General features: G+C 33.1%; 1 protein-coding gene across 2 annotated transcripts in view; it reads left to right on the forward strand.

The window, feature by feature from the left end:
• VPS13C (vacuolar protein sorting 13 homolog C) overlaps positions 1–17861 on the forward strand; it is a 182138-nt gene that overhangs the window by 14921 nt on the left and 149356 nt on the right. For both annotated transcript variants that reach the window (XM_043471782.1, XM_043471783.1), the window contains exons 4-7: positions 1148–1243; positions 3406–3507; positions 13625–13734; positions 16552–16611. In XM_043471782.1, the coding sequence (XP_043327717.1) occupies positions 1148–1243; positions 3406–3507; positions 13625–13734; positions 16552–16611 (368 nt within the window). The remainder of the gene's footprint in view (positions 1–1147; positions 1244–3405; positions 3508–13624; positions 13735–16551; positions 16612–17861) is intronic.

Raw genomic sequence — 17861 nt, forward strand, 5'->3', positions numbered from 1 at the left:
CTAAGTCACTCATATATTAGCATGACTTAGTTGAATCAGATTCTTTTGTCTTAAGAATCTGATCAGCAGTACTGAGAGAACTATAGCTTTTATAGGGTCATTATTTTTTTAAATTGTGATGAGAGAAGGTATTTACTTTTGGAACACGGAAAACTGTAGGGGTAAAAAGGTTTGGGTAGAATTGCTCTGATACATTTGAGGGTAGATTGGGACATTTGCTGCCTGGAGACCTGAAAAGAGGGCATACTAGTGATTGGGAAGAGAGGAAAGAAATAGCTTGGAAAGATACCAAAGACAGGTTTTTGCCCATTTCAAACTTTAGCTGAAAATACGCCCTTTTTGTCTTCTGTCTCCTGCTTTGCATAGCTTTTTCCCATAAGACTCCAAACTTGGCTTAGTGACACAGGGGAGTTCATCTACGTTATGGGTGAGAAAGTTTCTGTAGGCCAGCCTCTGAAGGACTTGATATTAATACCATTGTTTCTAACGAAGAAGATGTGTTCTGCCTTTCATGTGATTTATAAGTAGATATTTGGAATATAGCTAGTCTGAACTGCCTGTCACTTTATAATACTGGTAATCATAAAACAGTATACCTTGCCTTTAGGGTTGGCCTCTTCTGATTGTAGCAATTTAGCATACTGTCAAAGGTCTTTTCCTTGGGTGTTCTGATATGTGTTGCTGGTTCAATTCCTGGGATCTTGAACAGATACTCTTTTACACTGATGCTGTAGAGATGAGGTTGCAGGTGTGACTAGGAACAGCATGTACCGTATTTAGACCATTGGTTCTAGTTCCATTGATGACTTGAGTGGACTTAAGCAAATAATTAAACCTGCCTGGGACCGAGTTTTCCTTTTTTCAAAACCAAAGTAATAGTTGCCTCATTTTTCTTTCAGTTTGGGAATATTAAATGAAATAATAGTTATCAAAAAGTTTGAAAAGTATAAAGCACAATGTAAATAGTTATTTCTAATAGTAATATAATATGGAAAAGATGTTTTAAACTGTGTTAGTTTTTTTTTTTCTGAGTGATGTTCATATTCTAGATCTGAAGGGTTTTGTATACTTTCTCTCTTAATGGAAAGTGACAAATGTATATCTTTTTGAGCATCCAAATAAGAAAGTTGAAATCATGTTTGTTTAGATAAATTAACTTTGAAGATTCCTTGGAAGAACCTTTATGGCGAAGCTGTTGTTGCAACTCTAGAGGGATTATACCTGCTTGTTGTCCCAGGAGCAAGTAAGTTATTTTAGATTATAACCATTCAGTAAAGTCATAGTAAAATTAAATTGTTACTTTGGTTAAATATTTTAATATGTTTAGTAAAACAGAACATAATTTAAATAAACTAATCATATTCATATATGTACACACATACATGCATTTTACATGTACATATATAGCCACATTTTATATGAAATATTTTATACTGTTGTTGGAAAGAGTAAGTTCAGCCATTTGTGAAATTTATTCTATTCTCTGTGAATAATTATTTTACAACTAAGTCTTCTGTGATGCATTAGACAGATTTACTTTTGAGAATGAAAGTAAATAAATTTTTAAAAATGTACTGTGATGTTAATCTACAGATTGGAAAATATTTTTTCCCATTTTGTTGCTTCTGATTTTGAGTGAATGTTCTTTCAAAAGCATGTATAAAGTAGGTAATTTTCTCATTGTACATTATAGTATTTTAATTTTTAATGACTTTTAAAGTAGTGATATTTTTAAAAGTAATATCTTTCATTATTAGTATTTTTTCAGTTTGAGATCAATATAATGTTAAGAAAAGTTTAGATATTTTAGAGGAAAGTTACTTGTTGTATCAATCATAAAAGACAATTTTTATTTTTATATTTTGTTTTCCAGTCTTTACTGTATAAAATCATACTTGATTTAACATAGCATTTATCACATTATATATGTAACGTGGGTCCGGCTTCTTTACTTAGTGTGTGTATATATATTTTTTCCAAACTTTACTTTTTTCTAATGGAAGGAAAATGGCTTCACAGTGTTGGGTTGGCCCTGCCATGCGTGAGCGCGAGCCCGCCGTCGGTACACCTGAGTCCGCTCCCTTGTCAGCCCCTGTGCCGCCTCCCGCCCCTCTGCTTGTCGCAGAGTGCTGGTTTGCGTTCCCTGAGCCACGCGGCAGGTCCCCCTTGGCTATCTGTTTCACACATGGTGGTGTGTCTGCTTCCATGTTACTCTCTCCGTTCATCCCACCCTCTGCTTTCCCCTACCCTCGTCTATAGGTCCGTTCTCTATGTCTGCATACCCACTGTTGCTCTGAAAATAGGTTCATCAGTACCATCTTTCTAGATTCCATATATATGTATTAATATGAGGTATTTGTTTTTCTCTTTCTGACTTACTTCCCTCTGTATGATAGGCTCTAGATTCATCCATCTCATTAGAACCAACTCAAATGTGTTCCTTTTTATGGCTGAGTAATATTCAGGTGTATTTATGTACCATAGCTTCTTTATCCATTCATCTGATGATGGACATCTAGGTTGCTTTCCTGTCCTAGCTAAATAGTGCTGTAGTGAACATTGGGGTACATGTGCCTTTTCCAGTACATTTGTTTTCCTCAGTTTATATGCCAAGCAGTGGGTTTGCTGGGTTATATTGTAGTTCTACTCCCAGTTTTTTTGAGGCATCTCCTAGTGTCTTCCATAGTGGCTGTATCAGTTTACATTCCCACCAACAGTGCAAAAGGGTTATTTTTGATGAAATATGGAAACCACAGTTTCCATGGTGATAGTGACAATTTTGAAAGGCTATATGATATTTTATTATGGACTGCCAACTGGTTTTTGCTGTTACAGTGAACATTATAAACTCATCCTTCTTATAGATATCTTTCTCATTTTGTGTTTTTTCCTTAGGTACATGATCAGAAATGAGATTACTAAATTAAAAGGATATGATTTTATGTATTTTATGATTGTTGATACATAGACTTGAATTTCTTTCTCAGAGTCTTTTTTAAATCAATCTTACATTGATACCAGCTGATATTGGATATTACATGTTTTTTGTACTCAAAATTTTACCACTCAGATATAATAACTGGAAATTTTTTGATGTATTTTCTGCCTTCTCTTTGTTTTTCCCTTTTCCCTTCCTACTCACCCTTTCCCCCAATCATCCTTTTTCCTGTATTCTTTCTCCCTTTAGTTCCTTTCCTTCCTTCCTTTTCCTTTTGATGTGAACTTTGTAAGTAGATAAGAATCATTTATGTAAACTTTTTGTGAAACCAGTCCAAAAAATATAAATGTTTTTTGCTTAAAAAGTTACCTGTTACACATACACACAATATTATAATGAGGCTGAACTTCTCTTATTTATTTATTATTGCCTTTCTTGATGTGTGAATTAACTACATATGTTTTTAGGTATTAAATATGATGCTGAAAAGGAAGAAAAATCCTTGCAAGATATTAAACAGAGAGAGTTATCCCGAATTGAAGAAGCCCTTCAAAAAGCAGCAGAGAAAGGTACAATATGTTTATGTTTTAGGTAAATGTACATACACCTATGTTTTAGATACATTTAATACTCTGTAAAGAGGATTCTTTCATAAGCCTTCATAAGCTGTTGTTCCAAAGAATCTTCTTTTAACATCATATCTCATAATATCGATTGTAAAGATTTTAATGACTCACGTTTAGGAATCATTGCCTTTGTGATTATTTTATCTCCCTGCCAGTTAAATTTTCTTACTTTTCTTAAGCAGTCATTTCTACTATGCTACTTTATGGTGACTTCCCAAATTCTTTGAGTTCTTGTAGTCCTCTTTGTTTTTGCCAAAGGTTAATGGTTTCTTTGTCTGCATTTTCACCTGTGTTGTTGAAAGATAATAAAGTTCAGCATATTAATATAGTGAAGTAATGTTTAGAGGAAATGGTGCTGTAATTCTTTTCCTTGCTGTATCTTTTCATATTGTACAGGATATTTTTTAAAAATTGGTTTTTCAGATTTCAACATTTTAACATCTTTAAGTTTTAATACTTTGTTTTTATCTAAAAATAAATCTGGTTACTATTTTAATTTGGTTTATGGAGCAAGAATAAGGGTAGGATAAAACAGAATGGTCTGTAGGATGGTGAGTTGAAGGCATTTCCAAGCCTTTCCAAGTTTGTTTTTCTCTTTCAAGTCAAATCATACTCTGATTGCCAATTGGGGTATGAGAATTAATAGCATTTTACATCATTTTTGCATCATTTGGTAGCATGTTTATGTATTTCTATGATGGAAGAAGATAGTACTAGAAATGCCTAAGGCATTTCTCTTTGGTCTCTCTTAAAAGATATGGCCAATGTTAGAAATGATAGAAATTATATTTAGATATTATAATAAGATGCTTAAGCTGCTGATATTTAATTAAATCAAGAGAGAAATCTCTCTTAAAAATAGCTTGTTTATTAAAATTCTTTGTCAATGATTCTAATTCTTTTTTCCTTGCGTGTTTTTTCCTTATTCAGAATTACTGATTCTTTTACAGAAAAGTACTAAAATATTTCAGATACAGAGGCTGTTTTAATGGTAGAAAATTTTAAAAGTCTAAACATTTTTTCCTTTCTCTTTTCATATTTAACCGTATCTTATGTTTCTGCTGAAACTCAAGGATCTGTATTTCCGTGAAAACAGTTTTCTTAATTTCCGTCACTTTTATGTGCCAAACAAAGCAAAGTGGTTGTGGTTTTGTTTTATGCCAATTCAGTGTGAATATTTCTTTTTATTCAATATTGGTTAATTAGAAATAGTTTTATCAAAATGAGGAAAAAGGCTTAGAGAGCACTAGAATTTAAGTTCTTTCTTAAATCAGTTCAGATTAAATCTGTTAATACACATACATATAGTTATATGTAGTCATCAATTGGTATATTTATATATGCTTGGATATATTGCTGTTTCATGTAATTATATACTTTTAATTTATAATATATATAATTAAGTTATATTTTCCCTCTTGAGAAACAAACCCCAAACTCATTTTTTTCTTTTTTTTGGCGTAGCAATAACTGTGATTGCTTTCAAAATATTTTAGTGTTTCCAGTGAACTATAAGAGAAAGCATAGTATATACTCTCTCCGTTTTAGCAGTTGACAGCTTAATCAGCAAAATGATAATTTGCCATACATTTTGTATTAAGTGCTTGTGAATTTTGACTACTAGATTGTTAATACTTAGGAAACTTATTTTTGGGTCTCACAGAGAGACTGTTAAGGATGATTTGATAAATCTATAGAGGATCAACATCTGTAGTACTAAACTTGTATTAATGGGGCTGTTAGGCTTATAAATAATCATTATATTGCAGCTTCTTGGATAATAAGTTTAGTTTTTGTTAGGATAGAACTAAGATTCAGAAATTGAAACTCAGTTTCATTAACATTATTATATTAGGTTTGTCAACAAAATGCTCTAAGTATAAAAGAGATAAATTCAGAAGTTGGGAAATATGTTGACAGAGATTTTTTTTCTCAATTATTAAGAAATACATTTAGTCATTTTGACTGCATGTAAGTACTTTCTCTAGTTTATATAAATATAGACCCTGTCTTCATATAATGTTGTTCATGTGAATGATTAAAGACAACCCTGGCCTTGATGTGCTTTCCATTTCACCATTTTTAATTAACAGTTTTGACTTGATTACTAGACTTTATTTTTTATACTTCTTATTTTCCCACTTATTTCTTGATTTTGAAAGCACAAAAGCATTATCGCTTATGTATGGAGACTCAGGTAAGGAGAGGAAATGATTTAACTATAAGCAGCAGTTGATAAAAATGAAAATAGAGTCTTTAGTCTGCTCTGCTTTAAAGAAGTACTTTTTTACTCAGTTTGTTTCATTTGATAAAATAGAGTGCCTGCCCACTATTATGTGGGAAAAAAAGAAAATTGAAATATAAGTTCATTTCTAGAGAGTTTGGTTAACTGTAAAAATAAGCTTCTTGATATTTTTCTTCTTTTATTTCATTTTAGTAAATTTATTTTCTTGGAAAGGCAATTGTAAAGTAAAGGGTAATAGTAAAGTCAAAAGATTTTCAAATGCTGTATGTATAGATTCTATATTTTAAAATATTAAATATTAATTTATCAAACACTCTTAAAATTTTAGAGTTAACGTTGACTCTGAAATCAAACATTTTTTCCCAAAAGACTTATGAAAAATGTCAGTTTCTTGTTTCACCCTTCTCTACCCTTTTGACTCACTCCTTAGACAGAGCCATCATTTTAGAAATATTAACATTCTGTGATTGTCTAATTTATTAATGTAAGGCACTGTCTTGTATTTCCTGTGACAGTAGTCAAGGAATTTACCTCTCTTATCATCTTCCTTCATCCTTAATTCCTCTTTCTATCTTCTCGTAATACGGCCATATCATAATTTTTGGCCAATTATGAGTCAAAATTTACATTACTGTGACAAAATAATTACTGTTTGCTGGATGGGTCAGATAATATACTGTGATTTTATTTCCTTTGCACCAGCCTTTTGTTTTTCTTTCTTAAATTTGTAAATGCTTCTTTCCTTCTATTTAAATTTACCTTAAATTCTTTTGTGTGCTACATGAAATCTATCAATCATATGGCTATCAGTGTTATTTTCCAATTGCCCAAACACATCTGTTTTCCTTTCCCTCTCCCCCTTTCCCTCTTGAAGAGCAGTTTTTTGGTTGTGTTTTGTTTTGTTTTGTTTTAGTTCTGCTGTATAATTGTCATCCTAGAACTGATCTTCACTGCTCTTCTGTTTTTAATTCATTGAGTCCCTTGCCTTTTGTTGTTAGTTTGTTCCTTTGTTTAGCTGAAGCATTTCTGATAGCTTTTAAGAAAGGATGTACTGGATATAATTTTTAAGATCCTTGCAAGTCTGAAAGTTTTGTAATTTACTTCCACACTTGTTTGATTTGGCTGGGGATAGAATATTGCGTTTAAAGTGAGAATTTTAAGGGTAAAAATCTTTCAACTTCCAGGTACTTTTGAGAAGTCTGCTGCCAGTCCGTTCAACACATTGTTGGAAGCACAAAAATTAGAAAATTCCTGTAGCCTGCTGTCAGAGACCTCATGTATAGTAATAGGCAGGAGAGGATGTTGAGTCTCATTAGTGAGATATAGTTAGAGTATTGCAGAAGTTCATAAAGGGCTTATCATGTTCAATCAAGAGATCAGGGCAGACACTCTGAAGGTCTGTATTTCAGCTGAGTGTGCAGAAGGGAGAGAGGGCATTCTAGGTTAAGGCAATAGTGAAATGAAGAAGTGTAGAGTATGTGTGGGGAGCTGCTAAGAATTTGGGACTTTGATAGTGTAGCTGGAGAGGAGTTGGAAAGCTAAGTTTATATCAGTTTTGAGAAATTTGAAAACCATGATGGTGATGGTGATAATGATAGCAGCTAACATTTATTGAGAATTTACTGTTTATGGGTCACTCTTCAAAGTGGTTAATATCAACTGACTCATTTAATAGTCATAATTCTATGATATAAAGGCTTTTATTGTTCCCATTTTATAGTTGAGAAAGCTGGAAGTTAAAAGCTTGTTCTAGGTTATGCTGTTAGAAAATGATAGAGCTAGAATTTGAACTCAGTCTGGTTTTTGACTCTGCGTTATAGTGGACTTTGATAGTCAGTGAGAAAGTTAGTAAGTTACTTTTTCTTTAAAAATCTGGAGAGCAATGTGATTGATCATGGCTGTGTTTTAGGTAGTGGTACCTAAGCTGGATTTGGGGAGCAAAATGGAAGATGGTGCTTCCTAACCATAACTAACAAGAATGAATAGAAAGGATTCAGGCAGTGTGTCTTGAAGGGAACATGATACTAAAATAAGATGAATTCATTTCAGCTAACCCTAAAATTAGCATAAATATTGCAGCAATGTTTCATTCTGAAAATGAACAAATGGTGGGCAGAAAGGGAACCAAAATAGCAGATTTTTGCTCTCTTTGAAAATTGGGTAAATCAGTGAGACATTAGCCATAATTGGTGTTTGTCTGTTTTGCTTAACTTGAAAGTATTAATTGTTATAATTTTAATTATTAAGAGTTTTTGTTTTAATATATGAAAACAAAGCTTGTGTGTTGAAAGAATGGAAATGGTGTCACTTGAGAATATTTCTGTAGAAGTAAGTTGTTTTAGTGTCACTGCATTTTACTTATTCTGTTACATGATGTCTAATTCTTTGAACTAAGTTCAGACATATTTTACATGTGAAATTAAGGATGTCTTAAAATGCTTTGCATTTTGGTTATTGCTGCCGTGCGGATGCAGGCGCACATTCAGGGGAGTTCATATATGGCTTGGAAAGCTTTGTTTACAAGGACATCAAGCCTGGTGGGTATGCATGGTTAATTATACTGAGCTACATACAAAATTATATTCTTATCCATGCTTGTGCTTTTAATGGAGTTTATATGTCATGTCATCCTTTTATAAAATATGGAAATGTAATTCATGGTTTTCCCCTTCACTGTCATTTTCTTTCTTCCACCTTCTGCATCCATTTATTCACTCACCAAACGCTTAATGTCTTCTAGTAGGAAGACTATGCTGGATGCTCAGTGTTCATGGGGTGAAACAGACCCAGTCCACTGCCCTTATGCAGTTTACAGTTTGATCTGTGGATGACTTCCAAATCAGGACTACCTTTTTGCCTTTGTTCTATAGTATAGTAGTTTTTCAATTAAACGATTTCTCTTCTGTAGCAGTGGTTTTCAAACTTGTAAAAAGCAATAAAATGGAACCTTTTTTTTTGAGTGAGACTTTATTTAGGATCTTGATAAAAGATGTTTCCCTGCCTTTCTTCTCCTATCCTCCCTGATTTGCTTCACCTGTGTAGTAGCTTTGGCAGCATGTGCAGACTACTGTCCTGGACAGCCTCACAAAAAAGGCAGATTTGAAGGCTGACTGCTTTAGGATTCACAGTAGGATTGTTTTGTATCTTAGGAAGTTTACCAAACACATTAAAATAATAATAATTTCTAATATTTTAAACAGTAATTTTATTTAACTTTATTTTCTATAACTTTCTAGGAACTTGTTATATTAACTTAGTCACACTTAAAATTTGTTTTGATTAAATGACAAGCAAGTGGCATCTCTATCTCAAGATATAAGCAACGATAAGCATTATGATAGAATTACTTTTGCTGCTAGAAACTTCTTTAATTTTTGGGTTCATTATGACAAATGGAAGAATGAGTTGCATGGCAAATTTCATAGCATGAATGAAATTACCCTGAAAGGAGTTTCTCTGAACAAATCTGCCCCTTGAGTAAGAGTGACTGACTCTTTGTCTTAGAGTCACTTTGTTTGATATAAAAGATAACTCATGCTTCACTGTCCAATTTTGTGGGTTTTTAATTGAACCAACTTTCTACAGTCTGCCAGGGGAAGTGTTTTCTGATCTTACTAGGTGCAACCTGCCTCCAGGATACAAATGAGTTCTAGTGGCCTATTTAAATATGTAAAAAAATCATTGGGCAGCAAGCAGTGCTTACAAAACAAAACAGACAGAGGACACTCTAAAGTAAAACTTCATGATTCAGAGTTTCTTTTTATTCCAAAAATGTGTATTAGCCTGGATTAAAAAAAACAAAAAACAAAAAACTAAACTTGGCCTAAAATTTGATTCTGAAATGAGGATAGTTAATTTTGTGGCAGATGTCTTTTGTTTACTGCCCAGGACTTAATGTGTTCTTTATAATGCTTTCATTTTTTCAGTTTCTGAGTGTATATTTGTTGTTGTTGAGTTGCTCAGTTGTGTCTGATTCTTTGAAAGTGTATATTTACTCATTAAAATTTTTTTTTTCTGGAGCAATGATTTTCAAAAAGTCAAAACTATTTTCATAATAATTCTAAGACATTATTTTTTTTTTCCCACTGTTTTGACATTGGTACTGATGGTGCAAAAGCAGTGTTGAGTTAGATTGCTGGCTGCCTTGGCATGATTTAAGGTAGTGGCACCAGACTCTACTGCCAGTAGCCATTGTATTGTTCCCTGCCAGTCACTCACAGTAAAAAGCAAAACAGAATGGAAGAAGCACCAGTTTTACTTAAGAAAATCATTGATGAAATAGAAACCATTTAATTTTAATAGATTACAGCTCTCGAGTATATTTGTCATTGTAGTTTTGTGACAAAAGAGGAAGCATACATATCGCGCTTCTGTAGACTGAAACAGGATAATTGTCTCAAGGGAAAATACTTGTGCAGTTGTTTGGGTTTTCAGTGGAACTAGTACTTTTTTCATGGAAAGCCATTTTACTTCAAAGAATGGCTGGCAGACTGTTATTACTCAGATTTGGGTGTTTGGTAGATATTTCAACAACACAGCTTTAAGAAAAAAGAACTGACAGTGTTTGTTACCAGCAATAAAATTTGAGCTTTTGAACAAAAATTAGAATTTTGGGGAATTTGTATTCGCCACTTTGAGCTTCACAGCTTCCCATACTCAGACTTTTCTGATGAGATTTTTGGTGGTATTAACAATGTGATTTTTTATATGAAAAAATAAAGTGACTCCACATTTGTAAGATCTGTATAATTCAATGAAGCAGTATTTCCATATTATCAAAGTGTGGTAAAATACTATGAATGTATTAAAGTGCACGGTAAACCAGCTTTAATTTAGATGAAAAATTCACTGATAGCTTCAGATTCCAAGGTGCAGCTTTGAGAAAGTATCACTAGTTGAGTTTGATGTAATATCCATAATTACATGAAAAGATGTTCATATGCAAAAGATGAAGATGTTCCTCCTGTTTCCTATTACATTTCTGTAATTAGTCAGACTTTCCTCACTTACTTCAGTCTAAACAATAGATCCTAAAAGACCGAAGGCAAGAGCAGGTATTTGTATCCAGCAGTCTCCTACTAACCAGACATTAAGGAGATTTGTAAGATTGTAAAACCATATCAATCTTCTCATTACAAGTTTTTGTTTAGAAGACATAGTTATTTTTCATAAATACATGTTACCTGTGCTATTGCATAATGGGTTATTTTATAAATTAATAACTATTAAAAAGCTTTTCAGTGTTGATTTCCAACGTGGTAAATATCAACATCTGTGGTTACAACCCACCCTAATGAAAAGCTGGTTAAGGTTCTTGTTTTAAGTGTGTTAAAGGGACCCTAAGACCAAAACATTTGAGAACTGCTTTAGAAAGTGACTGGGGATCATACATTTATTATCCATCAGATTAAATGAAGACTCTGTAGTGCTTAGATTAGATTTTGAAACCATTTGAAACATGGTACATCTAACATTGAGATCAAAGACAGAACACGGTGCTAGGACAAATGTGAAACCAGAAGGATAATAGAAGGTCAGATGAGAAGAGTGAGTTATTCTAGACTCTAAACCCAGGCAGTTGAATCCTGTCTCTGAAAGCTTTCTACCTAAGTGGGATGGTTTTCAGGGCTTCTCTGGCTTTCTTTGCTATTTCTTTTCAAATAGTGTTTCTATGAGAACTTTGCTGAATGTTTAATTTGTAAATTAAAAAGATTTAGGTAACCATGACTGTGACAAGAACTCCTGGTAATAGCAAAGTCCAGATTTTGTTACAGGTTTAGTAAATATTTTCTTCTTGAAATTTAGGGTCTTAAGCTTAAAATCTAGGACTTGATAATTTGATTCTTAGTTCTTGTAGTGGCAGGATAATTTGCTTTAAAATATCAAGGAAGAACAAATTTACAATTTCATGCTAAATCTCAGTATCTTCTCTATGACATTAATTGAGCTTGTATATTTTATTTTAATGTCCAGATGTAGATAATTTTGATTCAGTTGAACAGATACATATCATATGCTTTGCGCCTAGATGTTATGATAATTCTTGTCCTAATGAAGGACTCCTCCTGACTAGAAACAAAACAGTTGTGCAGATACTTCAAATACAGTGTATTCATTGCTTAGTGGAAGTCTGTATAAGGTTCCAGGGTGGATGGCCTTGGAGATAATCAAGAAGAAGATCCAACTCTTCTTCGAAGAGTTGAAGAAGGCATTACACAAGCAGTAGTGCTGGACCTGCGATTTGAAGCCTCCTAGGAATTTATCTGAAGAACTTCAGGGAGAGCAGACTAAGTTCAGGGAATCTACTACGTGTAGAGGCATTAAGGCGTTAGAAAGTTATAGCTCGTACACATGGAAGTCTGCTCAGTGTTATGTGGCATCCAGGATGAGAGGGGAATTTAGGGGAGAATGGACACGTGTGTATGTATGGTCATACAACAATTACAACATCGTTAATCAGCTATACCACAGGACAAATTAAAAAAAATTTTTTTTTTTTTTAAGTTACAGCTTGTTTTGGAAAGTATCAGTAGTCTTCTTGAAGTGTCCAGTGCAAGGATGAGTGGCAGAAGATAGAACAGGACAAGGAGATAGGGATTGGATCATGAAAGGGCCTCTGTGTCATGCAAACACTTTCTCATTTTATTTGGCAGGCTACAAAGAGCCTTTAAAAGAATTTTGAGCAGGGATTAACAGGCTGTGAATAGTATTTTAGAAGATGTGAATCTGGTAGTATTAGGTCAGAGGAGGTTAGATCAGAGAAAAGAGTGGAGATCGGAGGAAGGGGAGACCATACAGAGGCTGCCCCAAGAGTGAAGACTGGACTTGACATGTAGCAGGCAGTTGAATGTAAAGATTTGTAAGTTGGGTTAGATAGGTTTGGGTTAATGCCTTGGAACAAGTCAGTGCCAAATAAAAGAGATACTAAAGGAATTATTAAGCCAAATGTAAAATTCTGTGTACATTTTTTTTTTTGCCCTTTTTGTATTCTTTATAGCCTCAAGACTGTAAAGAATTCTGTTTTTGTGAGGTGTATCATTCAGAGGAAGTCATCTCTCAGCAACCTACCCTTTCATTTCATTTGTGCTCCTACCATACATATTCTGTCATTATTACATTTCCAATATTTTGGCAATATTGAAATTAAAAATTAAAGTTTATATTATAAGCAGTCATAAATATTCTAAAGGGCACTGTGTACAGATATTTTACTCACTTTTTGTGTAATTGCACCTGCCAAGTTATTTTCTTTATTACAGAAGGTTATTCTAGACTAAAAAAAGTTTGTGAATTTCTGCCTGTATTGAAGTAACAGGTCAGTTTAGAATAAAATAAGGTGAATTGTACCAGAATTTGCAGTCAGGAAGAAGTCTCTTGTTTTCTTTTCTGTCCTCTAGTCTGCTAACTTGAATTTTATCCTTTTCTCACTAAAATGCTTCCACTGAGAAGGACGTAAACGTAAAAAGCACAAAAAACATTTTAAGAAACCTTTTAAAGGTCTTGATCGCTCAAAAGGTAGGTAAAAGTGGTTTTTATGCTGTGTGTTATTTATACACATTGCCACTTGATTTCTGTCTTCAAAGGTAAAATAAATGTTAGATTATGATGTAACTTCAAAATAAGTTTTAGGGATTTCCCTGTTGATATAGTGGCTGAAAAATAAGTTTTAAGTTGGAAATGCATATTAAAATCTAAAATAAAGCAAGGAATAGGTTGTAATTCCTGTTGAGTAGTACTTTAGTTATCCTTCAATCATTGATTATGAATTATGTGATACTTTCAACTCTTGAACTTGTATTTTTCTATTTTTTATAGATAAACCAAAAGAAGCCAAAAAGGATACATTTTTGGAAAAATTGGCAACTCAAGTAATTAAAAATGTACAAGTGAAAATCACAGACATTCACATTAAGTATGAAGATGATGTAAGTAGTTTACTTGGTCTAGGTTAGTAATTGTGTGTTTTATGACATTAATTATTATTAATTATTGATTTGCCCATACATGGCAGTTTTAAATCCAAGATTAAGTTTTTCCTGGTTAGTACACTACCATATCTCCTTACTAGCATTAAGCTTTTTTCATTAACTGTGTAAATATATCATAAACCACCATATGTTTCTTTCTAAAGCTAATTTAAGAGATTTTTGGATTTTCCTTTATTATTTATTTTGAATTTTGTTTAAAGACTTAGACTAATAAAGCTTTAAGGAACTAATTTTTTTTTTTTTACAAAGACAAAAAAATTGGTTCCCAGAGGTAATGAAGTAATCAGTTACAATGGTGGTTGGTAGAAAGGGGACTAAAACCCAGGTCACTTGGCTGCTAGTCTCGTACTTTACATTCTACCACACGGGATTTTAGCACACACAGCTACTCACACACATGTGGAGCAATGTTTAGAAACCACTTTTCTGATAACTGAGAGCTTAATGTTAGTTGATTAAGAACTATATGATTGATTAACTTTAATTAAAACATAATCAATATTTTGAACTTAATAGGTGCTTTGTCTTAAAGTTTGAAGCGTAAATGAAAAGCCTTGAATTTTTTCATTTACGTAACGAATTGGAAATGCTTTTTCATCTTTTCCAAAAATGAGTTTGCTTTCTTTTTTGTTTTTAGTTTGCTTTAAGTTTAGATTACATGTAAAGTCATACTGCCATATAGAGAATTTATTTTACTTTCCTGAGAAGTCCCTTTTTTCAGTTCATATTCGGTAAGATACACTTGTAGTTTTTCAAGATATACAATCTCTGTCTTATACCAACTTTGTGTTTTGGTTTTCTATAGTCATTAGACTGAATTTTGCTAACAAACAAATGTCTGAAAAACCTAGCTTATCATTAGACTGAAATTTTTTTTTTTTTGGCTGTATTGAGTCTTCATTGCTGTGTGGGCTTTTCTCTAGTTGTGGTGAGCAGAGGCTACTCTCTAGTTGCGTGCTTGGGCTTCTCATTGCGGTGGCATCTCTTGTTGTGGAGCAGGGGCTCTGGGGTGTGCAGGCTTCAGTAGTTGCCCCACATGGGCTCAGTAGCTGGGGCCCCTGGCTGTAGAGCACAGGCTCAGTAGTTGTGGCACACAGGCTTAGCTGCTCCATAGCATGTGGGATCTTCCTGGATCAGGGATCAAACTCAGATGTCTCCTGCATTGGCAGGTGGATTCTTTACTGCTGAGGCACCTGGAAAGTCCAGTAGACAGAATTTTACAAACCAGTGTCTAAAAAGCCTAACACATTAATTGCCTTGTTTAAAACAAACTTAGAACTCAACTTGTCATGGAAGTAAAAGAATTATTCTTAAAGCCAGTGGTATGTTGATGAATAATAATCTCAGCTTTAAAAAATTTTTTTATTTTTAATTGAAGGATAATTGCTTTACAGTATTGTGTTAGTTTCTGCCAAACATCAACATGAATCAGCTATAGGTATACCTATGTCCCCTCCCTCTTGACCCTCCCTCCCACTTTCAGTTTAAACTTAAACTAAACTTTTCAACTGAGCAAGTACAATTTGAAAGGTACGTTATTTCTTTCTCTTTAATGAAAAAATACAGATGCACAGGAGTGGGACAAGTAATATCAATTAAATTTAAGTTGGTGTCAGTGACAAAATATATTAAAATAATCTACAGAAAAAATTAAAAGCACAAAGGCATCTTCCTTGTATCTTGCCTCTTTCAGTGTGATTACCTTAATTTTTGTGTGTGGGAAGATAGTTAAAAATATAGAAATGAGGGTAGGGGGAGTTTAATTTATCATAAAGATGCTCACTGTATGAGAGCAGTAATTTATGGGGAGTGCATTAGCAGCTGAGGAGTTGTGTTTTATTAGAGTTCCTTCTGAAATAGCTGCAAATTATTTTGAGCTTGATATCCATAGGCCTAAAAAGATGAATATGGGAATGAAGGAAATATATTTTGCCACAAACCGTAATATATCTGATATTAAAAACAAAGCTCACAAAGCTCATGCTTTACAGCTATACCAGATAATGGTTTTCCTGTTTGAGAAGGATGTATGTGACTCAAGTTTCTGATGGATGATTTAGAACATTATGTGATTTTTCTCTTGTCTCTAGTTTCCCTATTTTCTTTCATGACCAAAAAGCACTAGTTTTTGTACATTCTGTGAGATGTCAAAAACAAAGTCATCATACACAAAATGGCACAGTTTAAGCACTGTGTATAAATATTACTTAGATATTGAAATGAGAAATAGATCAGTTTAATAATAGCAGATTTTGGGTTAAGGGATTGAGGGAATTAAATATTAAGGATCTTGAGCATCTTCTAACATTTTTTTAAAGTGTCATTGGAAATTAAAGGTGTAGAGAGACAGTTCATATTTCTAAATGTGAAAATCTTTTAAAAATAATTTAGTGGCACTGTTTTATCTACAACTCCTTGTTTTATTTATCTATGGAGAACATCTTTAGTGCTATACATAAAGAGGCTGTCTCTTTTAAACTATCTGGACAAGAATCTGTTTAGTCCCGGTTAGTGCGTGTTCTCACTTCTAGGAGAAAAATAGTTCCACTGGGAAAGTGTCATGTTTCTGTCATGCCTACAAAATATGGAGAATCTCAGCCATGTTAGTGTCTTCCTTCCCTTTCTTCTCCACAGATCCATTTGTGTTGTGTAGCTTACCTGTAAATTCATTGTCCTTTGTTGCCTGTTGTAGAGTGTGAAATGGATTTACCCTCACTATGAGTGTATTTTAATGTCACTTTTTTTCTTTGACAGATATCAGATCCAGAGCGGCCTCTTTCATTTGGTGTCACACTGGGAGAACTTAGTCTATTGGTAAAGTTGACTTTATTTAAAATTTCTGTGGAATCTGTAAAATATTATTCTCAGGGTGAATTTCCTAAGTCAGCTATTGCTGCAAATAGCTGTTTTATTTTATTTTATTTTTTTTTTTAGTCTTAATCATTTTTATTTGCCTTACTTGACAAATACAAGAGAATGTCTATGAAACCACTGGCAATGTAATATAAACTTTAAAGAATTTATTTGACTTGACCCACTTATATTTCTCAGAATGGGAATATACACATTATTCATCAATAAATGCTTAATGCTTTAAATTTACAATTACCTTACTTGCAGAAATAATTTGAAAATCATTCCAATTAAATCAAAGTACAAAAGATTTTTGTTCTTATATTTAAAATAAAATTTCTATAGCAGCCAAAACCTTTAACCAAAAATTCAGAAGTGCAGTCTCTTAAGTTTAACAAAATGGCCACATTCTAATTTAATTATCTTCATTATTATCACAAGAAAAAAATATGGTGGCTCCTCAAACAAGGCAAACTAGTAACTGGTAGTTTTCCTTTCTGGGCACTCAAAACTGTCTTTATTTCACCTGTTCAAACAGTTGCTCCAACTTTAAAGAAAGTTTAAATGGACTTTTGACATTTAATATTGGTGATGCTTGCTAAGACTTAAGAACTCCAACAGTGAGAATCAGAAAATGACCACAATTAAAATTATCCTAAAGAACTTAGTACTACACAGAGCAATCTGGTATTCAATAGTGTTTTTGAGTTACATATTTTTTCACAAACATAGCACCTCATGAAATACCTGGTAAACCACTCTGCAGTCACAGTAAGGGTTGGGAGATTAAGCTCCAAAGAGAATCATGGAACCCGTTTAACATAACATTGCAAGACGAAGCTCAGGCAAAATCAGCATAAGGAGTGCAGTCTGTTGATTCCCGCACTCTGAGGGGATGGTCATCTATACCGTAACTTTTCTACAGCTTTTCTAGAAATTTACAATTTTAGCGATACTTTTATTATATTCTCTAATTACTTTGATTTATCTTTGTATTTAACAAATATAAAAATATTAAGAACAAGTGTTTTGAAAGTCTTAAAAGCGGTATCTTAAATGCATAGTAAATTAGGGGAAGATAGATTTCCACAGAGTCAAGTTCTTATCCACAGTATAATTTCCAAATAACTTGTACATGTATATCTGTTTATATGTATGTATCTTTATATGTTTATCTATATATGTTTATATGTTATATGTATGTGTTTATT

The sequence above is a fragment of the Cervus canadensis genome, chromosome 6, assembly GCF_019320065.1.
Source record: "Cervus canadensis isolate Bull #8, Minnesota chromosome 6, ASM1932006v1, whole genome shotgun sequence".
In the NCBI taxonomy this organism is placed as follows: Eukaryota; Metazoa; Chordata; class Mammalia; order Artiodactyla; family Cervidae; genus Cervus; species Cervus canadensis.